Consider the following 20480-nt stretch of genomic DNA (forward strand, 5'->3'; position numbering starts at 1 on the left):
TAGTTTGATTGGACTGCGATCTGAGAGACAGTTTGTTATAATTTCTGTTCTTTTACATTTGCTGAGGAGTGCTTTACTTCCAACTGTGTGGTCAATTTTGGAATAAGTGCAATGTGATGTGGTGCTGAGAAGAATGTATATTCTGTTGATTTGGGGTGGAGAGTTCTGTAAATGTCTATTAGGTCCCCTTGGTGCAGAGCCAAGTTCAGTTCCTGGATATCCTTGTTAACTTTCTGTCTTTTGATCTGTGTAATGTTGACAGTGGGATGTTAACATCTCCCATTATTATAGTGTTTGAGTCTAAGTCTCTTTGAAGGTCTCTAAGGACTTGCTTTATGAATCTGGGTGTTCCAGTATTGGGTGCATATATATTTAGGATAGCTAGCTCTTCTTGTTGAATTGATCCCTTTACCATTATGTAATGGCCTTGTCTCTTTTGATCTTTGTTGGTTTAAAGTCTGTTTTATCAGAGTCTAGGATTGCAACCCCTGCTTTGTTTTATTGTTTGTTTGTTTTCCATTTTCTTGGTAGATCTTCCTCCATCCCTTTATTTTGAGCCTATGTGTGCCTCCGCATGTGAGATGGGTTTCCTGAATACAGCACACTGGTGGATCTTGACTCTTTATCCAATTTGCCACTCTGTGTTTTTGAATTGGAGCATTTAGCCCATTTGCATTTAAGGTTAATATTGTTATGTGTGAATTTGATACTGTCATTATGATATTAGCTGGTTATTTTGCTCGTTAGTTGATGCAGTTTTTTCCTAGCGTCGATGGTCTTTACAATTTGGCATGTTTTTGCAGTGGCTGGTACCGGTTGTTCCTTTCCATGTTCAGTGCTTCCTTCAGGAGCTCTTGCAAGGCAGGCCTGGTGGTGACAAAATCTCTCAGCATTTGCTTGTCTGTAAAGGATTCTATTTCTCCGACACTTATGAAACTTAGTTTGGCTGGATATGAAATTCTGGGTTGATAATTCTTTTCTTTAAGAATGTTGAATATTGGCCCCCACTCTCTTATGGCTTGTAGAGTTTCTGCCGAGAGATCTGCTTTTAGTCTGATGGGGTTCCCTTTGTGTGTAATCTGACCTTTCTCTATGGCTGCCCTTAACATTTTTTCCTTCATTTCAACTTTGGTGAATCTGACAATTATGTGTCTTGGAGTTGCTCTTCTCGAGGAGTATCTTTGTGGCGTTCTCTGTATTTCCTGGATTTGAATGTTGGCCTGCCCTACTAGGTTGGGGAAGTTCTCCTGGATGATATCCTGAAGAGTGTTTTCCAGCTTGGCTCCATTCTCCCTATCACTTTCAGGCACACCACTCAGATGTAGATTTGGTCTTTTCACATACTCCCATATTTCTTGGAGGCTTTGTTTGTTTCTTTTTACTTTTTTTTTTCTCTAAACATCTCTTCTCACTTCATTTCATTCATTTGGTCTTCAATCACTGATACCCTTTCTTGCAGTTGATCAAATTGACTACTGAAGCTTGTGCATGCGTCACGTGGTTCTCGTGACATGGTTTTCAGCCACATCAGGTCATGTAAGGTCTTCTCTACACTGGTTGTTCTAGTTTGCCATTCTTCTAATCTTTTTTCAAGGTTTTTAGCTTCTTTGCAATGGGTTCGAACTTCCTCCTTTAGCTCGGAGAAGTTTGATTGTCTGAAGCCTTCTTCTCTCAACTCATCAAAGTCATTCTGTGTCCAACTTTGTTCCGTTGCTGGCAAGGAGCTGCGTTCCTTTGGAGAAGAAGAGGAGCTCTTATTTTTAGAATTTTCAGCTTTTCTACTCTGTTTTCTCCCCATCTTTGTGTTTTATCTGCCTTTGGTCTTTGATGATGGTGATGTACAGATGGGGTTTTGGTGTGGATGTCCTTTCTGTTTGTTTTCCTTCTAACAGTCAGGACCCTCAGCTGCAGGTCTCTTGGAGTTTGCTGGAGGTCCACTCCAGACCCTGTTTGCCTGGGTATCACCTGCGGAGGCTGTAGAACAGTGAATATTGCAGAACAGCAGATGTTGCTGCCTGGTTGTTCCTCTGGAAACTTTGTCTCAGAGGGGCACCTGGCCGTGTGAGGTGTCAATCAGCCCATACTGGGAGGTGCCTCCCAGTTAGGCTACTCAGGGGTTAGGGACCCACTTGAGGAGGCAGTCTGTCTGTTCTCAGATCTCATACTGCATGCTGGGAGAACCACTACTCTCTTCAAAGCTCAGTTGGAAATGCAGAAATCACCTGTCCTCTGTGTCACTCATGCTGAGAACTGTAGTCTGGAGCTGTTCCTATTAGGCCATCTTGGAATCTCCTCTATGTGTTTGTTAAATAGAGAACAAATAGAAACCTATATGTATGAAATTATAAAACATGTATACTTTCTAAATAATATATGGTTATATATTTTATTTATTAGTGGCTTTAAATTTGTGGTAAATAGTTATCAATAAATGGGATTTAGAGGTTAGGTGGATGTCTTTCTGGCAGCTTGCAGATCATTGTCTTTCTCTGGGTCAGTATACTCTTTGGGTGCAGTGATCCCCAGATCTCTTTCCTCACTTCTCTGACAGTCTGTCTTTCCGTCTTTCTGCAAAAACTAGCTTCTTGTTTTACTGAGAAAATATAAGCAATCAGAATACAAGTTGCAATACTCCCACTGACCTGCATATAAGATCATAGACTCTACTTTCCCTTTGTTTACATAGATGAACTTTCTGTGCTTTTGTCTAAGGCCAGCTTTTCCACGTAGGTACCTGGATCCCTTTCCCTTTTTTTCTGCAAAAGAACATTGTACCAGCTAATGAACAGCCCTCTACCTCCTACATCTTCCCTATGCTACATCATTCCCATCATTAGAGAATTATTCTGTCTTATCTCCTGTCATTTAAAAAAGTCTTCCATTGGACAACAGTTTCTCTATCAGCCTCTCCATTCCCGTTTCCCTTTACAGAAATTCCCTTCTCTCCATTTCACTCCTTCCCTTCTCTCGAAACCAATTAAGAGAGCTAATCAAACTGTTATCCTCACTGTTCTTTTTTTTTTAAAATTAATTTATTATTATTATACTTTAAGTTGTAGGGTACACGTGCATAACGTGCAGGTTTGTTACATATGTATACTTGTGCCATGTTGGTGTGCTGCACCCATCAACTCGTCATTTACATCAATTATGCTGCTATAAAGACACATGCACACGTATGTTTATTGCAGCACTATTCACAATAGCAAAGACTTGGAATCAACCCAATGTCCATCAGTGATGATTGATTAAGAAAATGTGGCACATATACACCATGGAATACTATGCAGCCATAAAAAGGATGAATTTGTGTCCTTGTAGGGACATGGATGCAGCTGAAACCATCATTCTTAGCAAACTATCACAAGAACTGAAACCAGAATCGCAGATGTTCTCACTCATAGGTGGGAACTGAACAATGAGATCACTTGGACTCAGGAAGGAACATCACACACCGGGCCTATCATGGAGGGGAGGGGAGGGATTGCATTGGGAGCGTATCCCTACCGTTCTATTGAAGCAAATTTTGTCAGGGTCACCAGTGAATTCACATCACTAAATCACTAAATTCAGTTGGCTTCTGTGTCATCATTCTTTCTTAATTATCTCTTAGTTTTCCCTGACCACTGTCAATATCCTTGGTGGTTCTGTTGCCCTGACCACTAAATTTGAAAGTGTTCCAGGGCTCAGTGTGTGGACTCCTTTTTTTCTCGTATTGCCACTCACTCTCTGGGTCACCTTTTCAAGCTCTATGGTTTTAAATGTAATCTGTAAGTGGTTCTTGCTGTAAGATTTTTTTTTGTTTGTTTAACAATCTGGACCTTTCTAATGATCCTAGACCTTCATACCCATTTGCCCACTCAACACCTCCACATGGATTAGTAATAGGCATATTAAATCTAACACGTCAAAACAAAATTCCTGATGTACACTGCAGCCTACTACCCTAGTAATTTGCCTGCTGTTACAAATGGCAACTCCATCTTTCCACTTATTCAAGCCAAATCCCTTGAGATTTTCTTGTCTCCTATATTTCTCTTATAGCAAAATATCTATTCTGTCACCAAATGCTGTCGTTTTTACCTTCAACATCTACAGGGTCCAACAATATCTCACCATACTTGTACATGCACACATACACTCACACACAGACAAAAATATGTATGTGAACGCATAGTTTTTACTACACGTCTTGGCTGAATTCCATTAGTCTCTCTAATGTTTTTGTAGCTTCACCAGTTGCCTTAAAAGATTGTAACAGCAGAGTATCTAAGTAGAATTTAGCAGCATGTTGTCTTAAGTTTATAAAATAGCAAAAATAGCAGCATGTTGTCTTAAGTTTATTATAGGTTCATTGACTACACAATCACATTTACACCTTTTCTAGTACAGTTGCAAGACATACTGTTCTAGATGTGTTAGGGTGAAGCATTTATTTACATTTTACTAGATCAAGTGCTACATTTACCTAGGTAAGTAAAGAACCTGAAATGAAGTATTACCTATATTAGGCTCAAAATGGTTGTAAATTCTAAGGAAAATCAATGTGATGGTGGTTCTACACATATTTACTGCTGGGCAAAGTACCACGAACGCTTCATTTTACTGAAACTGTCCATTATATATTAAAACAATACTGTGAAAACTCTGTTACTTAAAATATATAATGCTTTTTAAACCAGAGAGAAGAATACCATCTTTTGAATAGGTTTACATTTTAAAGTAAATATGAACACTTATGTATAATAATTATAATACTGTAGAATGCCTTGTAACAACGTATATGATTTTCTTTTAGGTGTTTTAAGTTTTGCATTTTTCTGGTTAATGAGTAATGGAGTCCATTGTAGAAAGTTTCACTTTTCAGAAATCTGTGAGGCTTTAAAGAGCAGATGTTTTCTATAACCACAGACTCTTTTGCAACTTGCATTTTACACACAAAAGTTTATATTGAGCCACTTTTCATTTCAGTAAAGATGTATTGGTGATGCACAGTATCCCATAGTGTATATATGTCATAATTTATTTAATCTCCCATGAAAGCACCTTTGGGTTGTTTTCAAGATGTTTGGTCTTTAAAGCTGAATTAAATAATGTATGTGTTATTCTCTACACTTTGGCTGGCATGATTCACTCTCAAAAAATGGAAGTTGACAGATTCATGGACATTAACATTTTTGTATATTTTGCCATCTTACTATCTAAAGGGTTGTATTATGTTGGATATTTTCCTCAACAAGTATTAAAAAACTTTGATTTTCCCACATCCCTGCCCAAAATGGGCTCTTTATTAATTATTGTTTTTCCCCATCTTATCTGTGAAAATGCATTAATTCCCTTCAATTTGCAGTCATTTAACCATAAGTGATACTAGAACGTCTTTTACATACGTATATTGCCATATATTATCTTCTTTGTGAATTGCCAAACTACATGTTTTATGCACTTTTCATTTTTCTTTTTAATTTATGAGAGTTTTCTGTAGATACATGATTATGAAGTTCTTAGAATATTTAAAATATTAAAACATTATCAAAGAACACAAAGAATAACTATTTCTGTGTATGCCAATAAGATTACTTTTCCAACTGAAACATACTATTTAGAAAAGTCTTGTTTTGCTGTAGTCATAGAAGAGGATTGTCACACAAACAGCTGAATTATCATCATAGGGCAATACATTCATTTTATTAAGTATGCCAAATAAACAGACATGTCTTATTTTCACACTTGTGGGAAATTGAGTGTATCTGATCCCCTGGAGTTATTTTCTTATGCATATAAACTTTTTCCTTCTTTATCATTACTCTCTAAGCTTTGTGTTATTTACATACTGATCAAATAATATAATAATAATGTTTCATTGCTGTCAGTAATCATGTTTTGCTTGTTTGTTTTATGGAAGGTCTATGCCAGAAAGGAGGCCTTGAAGGGAGGTTTGGAGAAAACTGTAAGCCTCCAGAAAGATCTATCAGAGATGCACGAATGGATGACACAAGCCGAAGAAGAGTATCTTGAGAGAGATTTTGAATATAAAACTCCAGATGAATTACAGAAAGCAGTTGAAGAGATGAAGGTAAAAAAAGGGAAAACTAAGTAAAACAAAGCAAATAAATGGAAAAAGAAATGCAGCATTGCTTGAAATTGTATACGGTATGCTCTTTCCTGGTTCTAAGAGAAGAGGTTGATTTTTAATTAATAATTTTAATTAATTTAGCTTCAAGTTTAATCTGTGTTTTAACAATCTTAAACTGTTTAATTTTAATGCATTGTGGTCAATTATGAATATTGAAAATCACAATTTGAGAGAATTTTCCCTTGAAATCATATAGTATTAAGAGAGCAGAATCAACTCATCACATTAGCTGTCTGTAGCTGATGTAAATGCATGTTGAAACTGTGCAAAAGTATTCTTGAAAAGGCAAATTTACAATGTAGTCAACAAACTGTGTTAATTTGGTATTTTAAAGGCGTTTCTTAGAATTTGGTAGCACTAAATATTTGAACCCGTAGCCTTTAATATGGATACAAAGGACTGAGTTTACATGTACTTTTCTTGGAGCAATAGAACAAAATGTAACATTGACTTATGACCAATGAAACTGGTATGTAGTATGGATTTGGAGGTGAAGCCTGGAGTTGAACCTACACCGTGGCATTTTGTATGGCCTTGGGCAACTCAGTAGTCAATATAATCCTCTATTTTATCGTGTTTATGTCATCATACATCCTCACTTGAATGTATGAACTGTTGATTGAAACTAACATGTAAGTAAATTGCCTAACTCAGAGTTGGTGCTCAGTTAGTAGCTATAATCATAACTATTATTTTTATGTACTAGCAAGAACATAGAGAATAACATGTGAAATATTAATACTGTAGATCTTTGTTTGGTTCAAGGATTGTGACAAGGAAAAATCATTGTGGAGCCAGATACTTGAGTTTAAAACTTAGTTCGGCCCCATGCCAACTGTATAAATTTGGGTGAGTTACATAAGCTTACTGAGCCAAATTCCTTTATTTGTGAACTGGGTATCAGAATGTCTGCTTTCAGAATCATTAGAGGGATGAAATACGAAGTTTCTATCACAATGCCGAGCACAGTATAAATGATCATGACTCGTTATTTATTTATTTATTTATTTATTTATTTATTATTATTTTTATTTATTTATTTATTTTTTTTTTGAGACGGAGTCTTGCTCTGTCGCCCAGGCTGGAGTGCAGTGGCCGCATCTCAGCTCACTGCAAGCTCCGCCTCCCGGGTTTACGCCATTCTCCTGCCTCAGCCTCCTGAGTAGCTGGGACTACAGGCGCCCGCCACCTCGCCCGGCTAGTTTTTTGTACTTTTTAGTACAGACGGGGTTTCACCGGGTTAGCCAGGATGGTCTCGATCTCCTGACCTCGTGATCCGCCCGTCTCGGCCTCCCAAAGTGCTGGGATTACAGGCTTGAGCCACCGCGCCCGGCCTTGACTCGTTATTTATTATTTTAATTGTGAAAAGGGCCAAATGGTAAAAAATTGTCTACTCTGTTATATGATTTATATAGTAATTCAGAAATATTTATTACAGTTAATTGTGGAAAGTAACTCACATGAAAACTCAGATGTTTAAATACCGAATCTATCATATGGCTTTAGTCAAATGTTGAAAGTATCTAATATACTCCATAAATATGTATAAATATTATGTATCTATAAAAAACTATAATGAAGAAAACATTTGTAGAAATAGTAATCATTTCTAGAGTATGAAAAAAAACAAAATTAATCTAGCAGTAACGTATTCATCAACTAAAACTTACTGCATTCTTACTATGTGCCAAACACCCTCTAGATACTGAATATAGAGGGTGGTGAGCAAGACCACTGCCTTGGAATTTACATTCTAGTGTTCTAGCGTGTGGTGAGGAGCAGGCAATAATTGGAAAAATAAATGAAATCGTTTGAGGTGATGATAATTTGCCTAAAAGTAAATCTGGATTTTGAGATCAAGAATGAACAATGTTCAGGCAGGAGTTGAGGGTGGTAGGATGCTATTTTTGAAAAACTTGACTTGTGGAGATTTTATGAAGAATTGTATGTAATACGAGAGAAATGAATTCTAAGGAAAAGAGCATTTAAAAAAATCTTAATGGAAGCACATTGTAATCAGAGAGCATAGCTTCTGCAAAGACCTTGAGGCTAATTGGGGAGAGAAAGAAGTCTGTCTGCCTGAAGGAAGGAAAACGGGATAACATCTCAGATAAGTCTTATGAGGTAGGCAGATGTCTGTTAACAAAGGAGTTTTGTTAGAATATTACAGTTGTTACTCTAAATGGAATAGAAAAACCATTGGAGTATTTCAAAAGAGAGACCAAAATAATTTAAAATTTGACTTTGGGGAGGTCACCATGAGGAAAACTTTATCAGAATGTGAGAGCTAGAAGGTACTTTGAAAATAGTGTAATCCACACTTCTCTCTGTACTTATCAGAAAACTGTAATTCCCAGATAGGTCAAATAATGTAGCCATAGTCACAGACTTTATTTGCGATAGAGCCCACAGGATTGAAGGTATTTTATTCTATTTCATCTCATCCTTTACTTTCCTTTCTCCTTTCTCCTTTTTCCTTTCCTTTCCTTTGAATTGTGTGTCACTCATACGAACTTTCCTCTTGTATCTCAATTTCTTTATTGTCTGTTCTCACTGTATCTATTTATGTATGGCCACTACCTCAGATCCCTAAGTAGATTATATAGTCATTTGTGTTCAGCTGCTCTGATTCTCCTTGGGTTCCTTTGGTTTAGTCTCTCTTCTGGCCCTCTTCCCTCTCCCTATGAGCAATTTGCCTATCTCACCAACAACCCAGTCAGATCTCTCTTAATTTTCTGTGCTCTAGAGGAAACTGTCTCAAATTTTTGATATTTGAAAACCATCCTTGAAATGAGTGTTCCAACAAGTTTGTCTATATTCATTGACATGTTTTCATAATTGGCCTAGCTACAAAATTGGTTTAGTATGGGGGTCATAGTAAAAAGAGGTAAACTCTGGAAGCCTCTGGCAACAACCATTGAAAGAATTGGCAGGAAGATTTCATTTCTTGATTTTCCAGCCTGCTACTCAAGACAGTCTCTTTATGTCAACTTCACTACCTGGAGGTTAGCAATAGTACCTTGTCCAGACTGCCACCTGTGCTCATTTGATAGCTAATTTTTCTTTATTGTCAGAAGATACTAACAGACCTACTTTGACATCTCTCCCTGATACTCAAAGAAGAAATAGAGACCTCCCCTTCTGTTTATGTTCTTTCCTGTATTTTACTTGAAAATGAAAGTGCTGTTTTGATAACTTATTTTTCCTCTGAAAGGAAAACTTTTTTTGACATAAAAGAACCCAGGGCAGTGTATGATAAACAACCTCTGATTTTAAAACTTTTATGGAGATCAGCAATGACTATATGCTAAAACTTTATACTAAAACCCTTTGAAAAACAATCTGGAAATGTATTAACTGTTTTTATTTTTTAAAATTTTTATACTATCAGAACTCTAGTACTAGTGCTTGCCAGAACTTGCACATAAAGTGAGAATAGTAAATACACAAATACATTTGTATAATCATTTCAGCAGTGATTCCTGCACCTGAATGGACATCAAAATCACCTGGAAGACTTGTTTAATACACAGAGTGCTGGGCCCTGACCCCAGAATTTCTGATTCAGTGAGTCTGGGGTAAGGCCTGAAGTTTTCCATTTTTAACAAGTTTCAGTTGATGCCACGGAACAAGTTCTAGAGTGATTCCAAGGACGCTGACTTTAAGAAGCACTGGTGTGAAATACTAGCAATGAAAGACGGCAGAGCATATCATAGTTAGATTCATGGAAAGAAACAGCCACTGTTTTTATGAGGATTTGTGTCGAAACTGTACCAGTCATTTAATTTTCTACCTTTTCTCCTAGTAGAGAAATTCATCATCATCTCCTTTCCTCATGTGTACCTGGGTTAATACATTTTGCTCTTCCTTCTCCGAACCTTTCCCAAGATCTCAGCCTCTTATTAAACAAGAATATATGAAGCCTAAAAACCAGGGAAAGAAGTGTTCTTCATTCTACATTTTTATATAATTGCTTGGGTTATTTATAATGAGTATAAATTGTAATTTTATTCATTGGACTGACTACAACATGCTCCTTCCTCAGCTCATGGAACATTTGACACCAGCTTAACAGAAACTATGAGAAAGAAAGGATGTAACTCTGAGGATTATTTCCTTAAACTCTCTGAACCTCAGTTTTCTGGTGTCCAATATAGAGATAACAAAACACATCTGAGAAGGTTTGGTTAAAGATCTAATGAGGTAGCACTTATCACATGGCTGGCACAGAACACGGTAGCACATATTAAATGATGAATGGTAATCAAACTTGTTGATTATACTGTAATTACTAAAGTCAAAATACAATTTGTGTGAAAACAAACTCTATGCTCAGTGATGCCAAAAAGCTGGTTTATTTAGAATATTAAACTAAAGATTTCAATCAATTAAAATCGGTGAAGGTAAACATTCTTTAGGCAAAACAATTTGCATTTTCTGACATAATGCACAATTTTAAGGAATTGTAGGGCTAAATCCAAAGGAGTAGGATGATTATGTTGACACATACAAAGGCATTTTATAGCTGACCTTACCCATAACCTGCCCATAAGCCCTTACCTTGACCACTACTCAGGCCCAACTTCTGCATTATAGAACCTGTGTTTGTTTACTCGAGGGCTTTCTGTGACCACTGAATCCCACTTTTGCACTTGTGTGGTAGGCTTGCAAGTACTGGGAAATTAACATTTCCCCAACAGCCTTCAACAATTAGGGAAGATGATTCGGAAATAATACCCCAATTCCTGCACCCCTGAACGGGATAACCCGCAGGCTTATATTTCTCAGGACTTTCTAACAGGATTAAACTCCAGTCATTAACAGTGATTAATAAGTATGCCCATATGGATCTCTCTTCCCTTTCTTGTCTCAATTCCCCATTCAGCTACCAGAATTTCTTTCACATGGAACATGTATATAAACTACTTACATTTGAAAGCTAATGTCAGGTTTGACTCCTGGAGGAACACAGACTAAAGATACAGTGTGTATGTGTGTATGTGTCTAAAATACATGTACACATTTGAAGTTAAGGAGTGTAAATGGCTCCCAACCAAAGACCACCACCAACTCTCTTGTAGCTGAACAACTTGGGTTCATTACTTTTTGCAGTGAGAGAGAATACACAACATGGAGGCCGGGGGGTATGTGAGGATGAAAAAACAAACAAACAAAAAAAAAAAACTTTGTAGGAGTTGTGCTGTGTTAGGAGATTTGAAGGTGGGTTTAAAAGCTTTACTTTGGATTGTTTGTCATTAGTGTGTGGGGATAGCTCTATGAGTATGGTATCTTGTCCAGAAGGAGAGAAGACCAGAATGAGGCTAAAGTTGTAATTGATAAAGAAGCAGCATTCATTCATATTAACCAGGATAGGGGAGAGTTGGGCATTTTGTGGTTTCGGTAATGTTGATGTTTTTGTCTGGATTCAGACATGATTATGGAATGATCTTGTCGTGGTCTTGATCCATTATGGTAACAAAGTGGCCTTTTCCAATGTAGAAATTCTGTGAAACAGTGTATTTTCCACTGGAGAAGACCAAGGAATATCTGGGTATCAGGCCAGCTTCTGATATCAGGGGCTCCTTTTGGATTTCTCTTTCTCTCATGTGTTTTCAATTCTTGAACAAAACTTTCTTTTATCAAAATATGTTCCTAAATATAGCATTAAGGGGACCTTTCTATGTTAAGTATCCTTTGACTTAAATGATATTTGTGATGGTTTCAATATTGTTCATCCAAGTAATTTATAAGTGATTTTGATTCTAGACTGCCAGATATTTTTTAACCTAGTTAATATCGAAATATTTGCTTTTTGCCTTTTCCAAACAATTGTATTTATATCGATGTGTATATATTTGACCACAAATGCATACTCCCATGAAGACTACTTTTCAATCTATTCTTGTTAAAGATCTGTTGTATTTTCATAAAAATTTATTTCTTTAACTTTCCAATTTCAACTAAAAACTTTATGGAAGAGACTGGAGTCCATATGAGATTTATTTTTGTAAATCTCATTCTAACTGGGATGTTGTGAGGAAGAAATTATATGATACATATAAATGCATTTTGGATGTAAAGTTATTTTCTTGCTATTAACAGAGCATTCTTTACTTTTCAGAGAGCTAAAGAAGAGGCCCAACAAAAAGAAGCGAAAGTGAAACTCCTTACTGAGTCTGTAAATAGTGTCATAGCTCAAGCTCCACCTGTAGCACAAGAGGCCTTAAAAAAGGAACTTGAGACTCTAACTACCAACTACCAGTGGCTCTGCACTAGGCTGAATGGGAAATGCAAGACTTTGGAAGTCAGTTGCTTTTCTTTGTCTTTATCAATTATATGTCAATACATGGTCATATAGGAGGCATAGTGGTTAAGAACATGGATTCTAGCGTAAAACAACTTTGGCCTGAATTCCTCATGCAGGCACTTATAAGTTGTATGACTTTAGGCCATTTGCTTAACTTGTATAAACCTGTTTCCAGTCTGTAAAATGGACATAATACATAATTCATAAGTTGAGAAAATTAAATGAGCTATTCCCTTTAAAGTACTTAGCCCAGTACTCAATATATGTGAGTAGCTATGCTTCTAATTCTCATTTCTATTATTATTAGGTCATAAAATCCTATAAATACATTTTCTCCAGATTTATAGACAATGATCTTTATTTTTTCCTGTATTTGTATGTACATAAACTTATTTAAGTATCTTAGAGGAAAAGCATTCTGTAGAGAAGTATATTTTTACTATAACCGTCTTTAGTAATGTCTGTGCCCCATAGAGTTCTTTGTTAGACATGTTACCTAACCAGCTCTATATTTTTTGATGTTTTGCATTATGTTTATTTATTATCACAAGTTCTGCTTTAACTTTTATGGATACCTTACTGTCTAGATTATGCTTATCTGAATTTAGATAAAGCAGGTGTCTCAAATGATTGCCATGTAATTGCATCAAAAATAAGCTATGACCTTTCTTATGAAAATACTGCACCAAGGGGCACAAAACTTTATCCACTACAAATACTGATGCTGCCAGACATTGCATATGAGTTGAACTTTAATCCCCCTTCCTTCACACAGACTGAGTTATTTTTGTGAATATAGTTAATAAGGTGTTCAGGTACCCCTTTACTTTTGAAAAACATTATTTAGTTTGCTTCATCTGTTGAGTGTTTGAGATTTAAAGACAGACACAATTCAGATCATTAATAAAGTACACCTTTAAAAATATTTTAAAATGTATTTGTTGCTAAAGTACCCCATATATTCCCAATACAGTATTATAATTTTCTAATTGTAAAATGTGATCTGAGTTTCTCCATTGTCAGTTCTAAACTCTTCTTTACTTTTCCCTATTCTTTTCTTTTAAATTCAATTCACTCCTCAGACTCTTGAAAAGTGGCTTCTATATGTCAGGAAATATCATGGTTTCTGAGTATATAAAGACGTATCTCATGTATTAGTGTTATGTCAGTGCTATATAAAATATAACAAAGAATGGGAAAGGAAAGGGTATGATGGCACTGTACATGTCTCAAGAAAAACTCAATTAATTCACTAACATGTTACAATAGGGAGGGATTTTTTGTACCCAGGAAATGCTTTCTGTCAATATTTAAATAAAACACCTACTATTACTTTCTTATGTTCTTAATGTCCTTAAATAAGCATCATTGTTCCCTATTATTCATGTTGTTCATTTAAATGATACTCTGTGATTCATTAGAAATTTATATTGAAGTATGTTTTCCAAAGGGATTTTTTTAAGTTTTTATATTAATAACACAATTTTCAAGACCAATTATTGGATTATTTTTCCATTTCCTTCTCATCTATAATGACATTTCTAACATTCCCTATTTGTATTGAAGTTATCAAATTATTTAGTTCCATTTTATTCCTTTTCCACTGGTTTGGAATATATACTTTATTTTATCTTATAAATATTTCTCTATACCTCTCTAACAATAATATGGTGGAAACATTAGCATGGTTTAACTCTGAACCTACCTCTTCCATTTTCCACATTATTGTTGCCTCGTATTTCATTTTCACCTTATTTCCCCCAAATTAGTCCATATAATTGCTGTTGCTGCTGATATTGTTTTAACTATTTCATATATTAGATTTACCGATGCTATTTTCCCAATTTTTGTGACCAGTTTTGCCTTTTGTTCTTCCCTTTGCTTCTGTGTTCAGTTTCTTTCTTGCTCTTTCCTTGAGTGTGAGTAGCAAATATGTTCAGATTTTTCATATTGAAAATGACTTTATGTTGCCCAGAGTATTGGATAATGATGTAGTTGAGCAGGTAATTATGTGAGGAGAGGTTTTTTTTGTTTGTTTGTTTTGTTTTGTTTTGTTTTGTTTTTAACAACACTGAAAATACTATTTTTCTTCTGAAATAGAGAATGGCGTGAACCCGGGAGGCGGAGCTTGCAGTGAGCCGAGATTGCGCCACTGCACTCCAGCCTGGGCGACAGCGCGAGACTCGGTCTCAAGAAAAAAAAAAAAAAAAAAAATCTGTCAAGTTATTGTTTCTTTATCATTTTCTCTGGTACCTTTAAATTTTCTCTTTGTTGTATATGCTCTGCAGTTTCACCCTATTTTGTCTTCTACAGTTTCATTCAACTTTGTCTATGTGTAAATTTGCTTTCATTTATACTTTGTCACTTGGTGTGTTAACTAGAACAGATGCATTGTTTCTTTAGTGGTTCTGCATTATCTTTGTGAAGATTTCTTTTTCCCAATCTCTTCATTCCTTCCTAAGGGAAAACTTTCTTATAGCTATTAAGAGTATCCCCTTCCTATATTCCAGTTACTGGTTTCCCTTTAATATTATCTATATTCTTATCTCTATCTGCTCAGTTTTGGATAGTTTTCTAAAATCTGTCTTCCAACTCTCAAATTCTCTCTTCAGCTGCCTATGGCATAATTTATCCTTCAATAGAGGAATATTCTCATCTTTATCTGTATATATATTTATCTATCTATATTTATGTGTGTGTGTGTATATTTTTTAAAAAACATATTTTCCATTTGTCAGTATTTTATTGAGTTGTTTCACAAATATGTTCTTTATTATGACTTTCTTCTTTTGTGTAGTTAATTCTATGTATTCCTTTAAACAACTTAAACACATACTATCTGTTTGAGACGTTTCAACTTAATGAGTAATAAACATGAAACAGTCTTATTTTTTCAATAACTACACCTAACTCTGTCAAATTTCACTTTCTGCCTGGTAGTTGGCTGCTTAAACAATATTTCTTTCTGATCTCATTACTTTTTATTCACTTTTAGTTATTAAAATTTAATTTAAATTTAAGTATCAACGTATTCAAATATATCACAAGTTTAGATTAATCTGTTGCTTCAGCAATTTATATAGAGGCAGGAATGAGAATAAATAGTCTCACAGGGTCCTCCTCCAACCTAGTTTCTGGATATGGATCTACTGTTGATATAAGGGAAGATGAAGAGGGAAAAATACTCTCTTCATATGAATGTCCTTATTTTGGCTGCCCACAATTGCTGTTCCCTTTTGTTAAAACCCACACACATCTGTAATGCCTAGTCTGTTGTCCCTTTTCTATATGTTATCACCACTGACCTGGATCATTCTCTATAGACTTGATTTATTCTGTTGAGGATCCAAATGGGCCTTATTCTTATGAGCTTTGAACCCCCCGAAAAAGATCTCTTAGGCATTTATAGTACCTCGTAGTGTTTAACAAGAATTTCAAGGTGACACTTGTCAACTGCTTTAAACAAAATGCTCTTGAATATTATATCTTTTTTACCAATGCTTTAGTGATGCCCTGAAGTCTAATTTACCTACCATATCTCAACTCAGAGCCTGTGGGCACTGGAAGTACCCATACTCCATACCTTTCAGGAATGAGAAATTTGAAAGAGTTGTTTTTGATTCCTTCTTGGCCATACCAACAGCTTAACAGGAAATGCATACCAACCACCCCTTCCACCCAGTAGATGAGTGGTTTTGTTTTAGATCCTGTAAATAAAATGATTCAGATGAATTTACCCTATCTATCCCCATAAAAGGCTGAGAAAGAAGAATTGCCTAACTATTCAAACTCTCTTCTCCTCACCTCCCTCAAATGTCCTCCCCATTAGCCCTCTCTGTTTAAACTAGGGCTTGTGCAAACAAGAAAGAGATGGTCTCCCAAAATGAAATATAGGCAACCAAGCCCTTTTATTTCTTAGATGTGAATTCCAGTTGCCAATCTCAAGTAAATAAACTCTATGGGAAACATACACCATGACTCTAAGAATATTTATTGTACAATTCTCTAAAATTGTTCTGTTATCTTCATGTCATAAGGTATGGATTCTACCATATTTGTTACAACTAATGACTCCCTCTAATGGAAGTGAATTTCCCCATGTGGTTTGTAAGGTTTTTTTTGTTTGTTTGTTTGTTTGTTTGCAAGCTCATCTATAGTACGAATTGCCTTTACTGGAACTTTTTTTTGTTTTTTTCTTTTTTCTTTTCTTTTTTTTTGCTCTGAGCTGTTGAGTTTTTGTAGTGTTGCCACCAGGATTGTAGAGAATTTATGCTCTGCCCTCATGTGTGATACAAGGTTAAGTTTCCATTTGTTATGGGTGGATCTTTATTTTTCAGCCAAAAATCCCCCCAAAATGGCTTCTTTGATAAATCACGATATTCCAATGGCTAGGCATGTTCTACTACTTCTTCTTTTTTTTTTTTTTTAATTTGTACATATTTATTATCTACGTCTGAAAGATAAGAACTTGAAAAATTACCTAGTGAGTATATAATTATCCAAACTGCAGTCTTTTGATTTGCACAGTTGCCATACTGGATTTAACTCTGATCAACATATGTAAACTTGTAAAGTCCTGAGTGAACACAGATATATGGTTATCTTGTCCATTTACTAACAATGAAACTCCCAAGGTTTTTGGTACACCAAAACCTACTTTATGAAAGTTTAGCATCCTTGCTAAATCTTTTCTGCAACTCAATTTTCATGCTTCTTATGTCCCATGTAATTTAAATCACTCATTATTCTCATTTTATTGGAGGTATATTTTTCCTTTGTCTTCGTGACTGGAATGGCCTTTTCACTAATACCTCGTCTCCTTATGATATTTTAATCCTATATATCTTTCTGGGCCCAGTGTAGATAGTAATTCTTATATGAAGTCTTTGTTGACCCCTTTAGCTTACAGCAAGTTCTCCTTCTAAATCCCCTAAAGATAACATTTCCCGCTGTCTGTTGGCAGAGCATTAGATTTTCAACATACTTTGCAAATCAGGATGCCCTGATCAAATATGCTTAGAAAATGATACCTTCTGTTGAGACTGGCAATGGTGATTAGTATTTTGTCTGTTTAAATTTATTTAATACATTTCTTTATTTCCCATATTTATTTGATAACAGACCTCATTTATTTATTTCTTTTTACAAGCAAATGGAGAACAAAAAAAAGCAGGGGTTGCAATACTAGTCTCTGATAAAACAGACTTTAAACCATCAAAGATCAAAAGAGACAAAGAAGGCCATTACATAATGGTAAAGGGATCAATTCAACAGGAAGAGCTAACTATCCTAAATATATATGCACCCAATACAGGAGCACCCAGATTCATAAAGCAAGTCCTTAGAGACTTACAGAGAGACTTAGACTCCCATACGATAATAATGGGAGACTTCAACACTCCACTGTCAACATTAGACAGATCAACGAGACAGAAAGTTAACAAGGATATCCAGGAATTGAACTCATCTCTGCAGCAAGCAGTTCTACTACTTCTTTACAGGATAGGTGGCACACTGCTTCATTCTTTCCAATCTCCCTGGCGTGCCTCATTTCCCATCTCGAGTTAGTGTTAAATGCCCTAGCTTTGATGGCATATACCCTGTTCTGATATGCCAGTATTTTTATAAGCTTGATTTTCTACTCTCTACTTTCATTTCCCTCTTTTTCCTTTTCTGACACCTGAGGTTTTATATACATGTGTTACAGATCAGCTATGAATTAAAAATGTTTCCTTTATATTTTTAACATGCATTTTGATATAACTGAAATAGGATACATTGGGGGGTTACCTCATCAGCTCCATCTACTATTTTGAACAGAACTTTACTTTTTTATTTGTACTTTCCTTCAAAACCACTTTGAATTCTGTGATTTCAAAGTAATTTTAAGTTCCAAACTGTTAAGCTTAGCAGTTATTCTAAGTGGCTTTTAGCTCCAATTCGGGCTTCAAGACTATATTTTATTTTGCAAAGGTGACCTGTAAAGCTGGTACATTCAGCCTCTCCAGCTGTGTCCTTCAGATGCATTGAGGACAGAAGAGGCCATCCATTCTGACGGTTAAATCAGCAAGGTAGTTCATTACCTCAATCTGCACCAAAGTTAATAAGACACATTACCAATCATGCCTTCTTGTCTTCAAAGCTCTAAGGTACCCTCAGGTATTTAAGAAGATATTTATATTTTCCCACTGGGATCTTTGCCCAGAATGAAGACAGCCTGTAGTCCAGCAGGAGCTGGAAATGACCCAGATTTAAGATTTCTATCACCTTTTAAAGCAAAATACTTAATTTCACTTTTTGCAATAAACTGTACGTAAGATACCAAGCAAGTATAAAAGGTTGGTACATTTGCCAGGCGGGTGAGACTGATACTTTTCATCAGATAGAGATCTAATACTCTGTCGTTTTGAGGGCTATGAACAAAGAGAACTTGGGGAAATTTGATTAATTGTTTAGATCCTCCTAAAATAAATCTTCCTTTCAAGCCTTTAGTTTTGGTGGTAGTTAGTGAGACGGGGGCAGATGGTGGTAAGTGTTGATGATTGCTCCATTGTACTTACTGTACTTAATAGGTTCGTCCAGTAGTTACAATTACAAAGCTCACAGAATATGACCATTTTTATATTCTTACCCTCTCTTGCATTATTCTATCTTTTCCCCAATAGACATAATCACCATGTAGACAGCTCCCTTTGTTATTCCGTTGTTTAAAAAAATCCACACACATATGAATGAAAAAACAATTGTGCTTAATTTCATTATTACAGTAATGGTAAACTATAACATAGTTTTTTTTAGGACTTGGTCTTTTCAACCAACATATTTGTGTCTGAGATTCATTCTTATGGTTCTTTTTGATTAAGTTTTTCATTGTCGTATCTGTATTCCTTGTTAAAAGATAATAGTGTATTTTTCCATTCTCCTTGCAGTGGACATTATTTCCTTTTTTTTTTTTTTTTATTACTAGAAAAAGTGCTGAAATGATCATTGTTGTAACAGTCTTGTTATCCATGGTAAAAAGTTTCTCTGAGGATACGTATATCAAAAAGTGGAGTTGTTGTCTTGATGGGTATGTGAATGTTCACCTTACTTAGAATAACAAATTGTTTTCCGAAATGGTCATTCCAGTACACACATCCACCAACAGTAAATACAAATTTTTGTTGATGTATATCTTCTGTCACACATGGAATTGTCAAACTTCTCATTTGTGTCAATCAACGTGGTATCTCATTGTAATCCTGGCCTACATGTCCTTGATTACTGATGAGGTTGAACATATCTTCATGTTTATTGTATATACATATTTCTCTTTAAGATTTTGGTTCAGGTCTTCTTTTCATTATCGATTGGGTTATTCATCTTTTATTTGACTTACTGGGATTATTTTTCATATTCTTATGTGTTACAAATGTTGCAATTGTTTTCTTCGAGTTTGAGGCTGTTTTTCAATTACTTGATGGTGTCCTTTGATGAATAGAAGGTTCTAATTTTAATGTAGTCAAATATATTCATCTCTTTTATGGTCAGTTTTTTACAAGATGTCTTACTTAAGATGCTCTTCTCTATGCCAAAGTCAGAGATATTTTCTTCTATATTTTCTTGTAGAAATTTTCAAGTTCTGCTTTTTTATGAGTACTTCTGTATATAAATCAGTTTCATAATACAAATCAATGGCCATTTAAAATAATCAAGCCTTTGAATTAGTACTAATATTTCTCATAACATACCTCAAGGAAATAATAAGAAAGTGGAAAAATAGTCCATATTCATGATGATGTTTACCATAAATTTATAATAGCAAACAAAACTAAAAGTAGTCTAATAAATGTATATTGCTAAACTAAGAGCCACTTTAATGAAGTCTTAGATTTTCATTAAAAATATGTCTTCTTAGTAATAGAGAAAATTGTATGATATAGTGTTTAGTGAAAAGAGTGCTATAGTTAAACTCATTTAAATTTTAACTATCAAATTATATATGTTAAATTTCAGAGGAGGTCACAGAATACTGGTAACAGTGATGTGTGAGGGAGT

At 35.3% G+C, this 20480-nt stretch overlaps 1 protein-coding gene across 1 annotated transcript in view; it reads left to right on the forward strand.

The window, feature by feature from the left end:
* Window positions 1-20480, forward strand: part of DMD (dystrophin) — a 2174064-nt gene that overhangs the window by 773412 nt on the left and 1380172 nt on the right. The window contains exons 26-27 of the mRNA XM_031660704.1: window positions 5906-6076; window positions 12258-12440. Coding sequence (XP_031516564.1) covers window positions 5906-6076; window positions 12258-12440 — 354 coding nt within the window. The remainder of the gene's footprint in view (window positions 1-5905; window positions 6077-12257; window positions 12441-20480) is intronic.

The sequence above is a fragment of the Papio anubis genome, chromosome X (genome assembly GCF_008728515.1).
Source record: "Papio anubis isolate 15944 chromosome X, Panubis1.0, whole genome shotgun sequence".
NCBI lineage: Eukaryota > Metazoa > Chordata > Mammalia > Primates > Cercopithecidae > Papio > Papio anubis.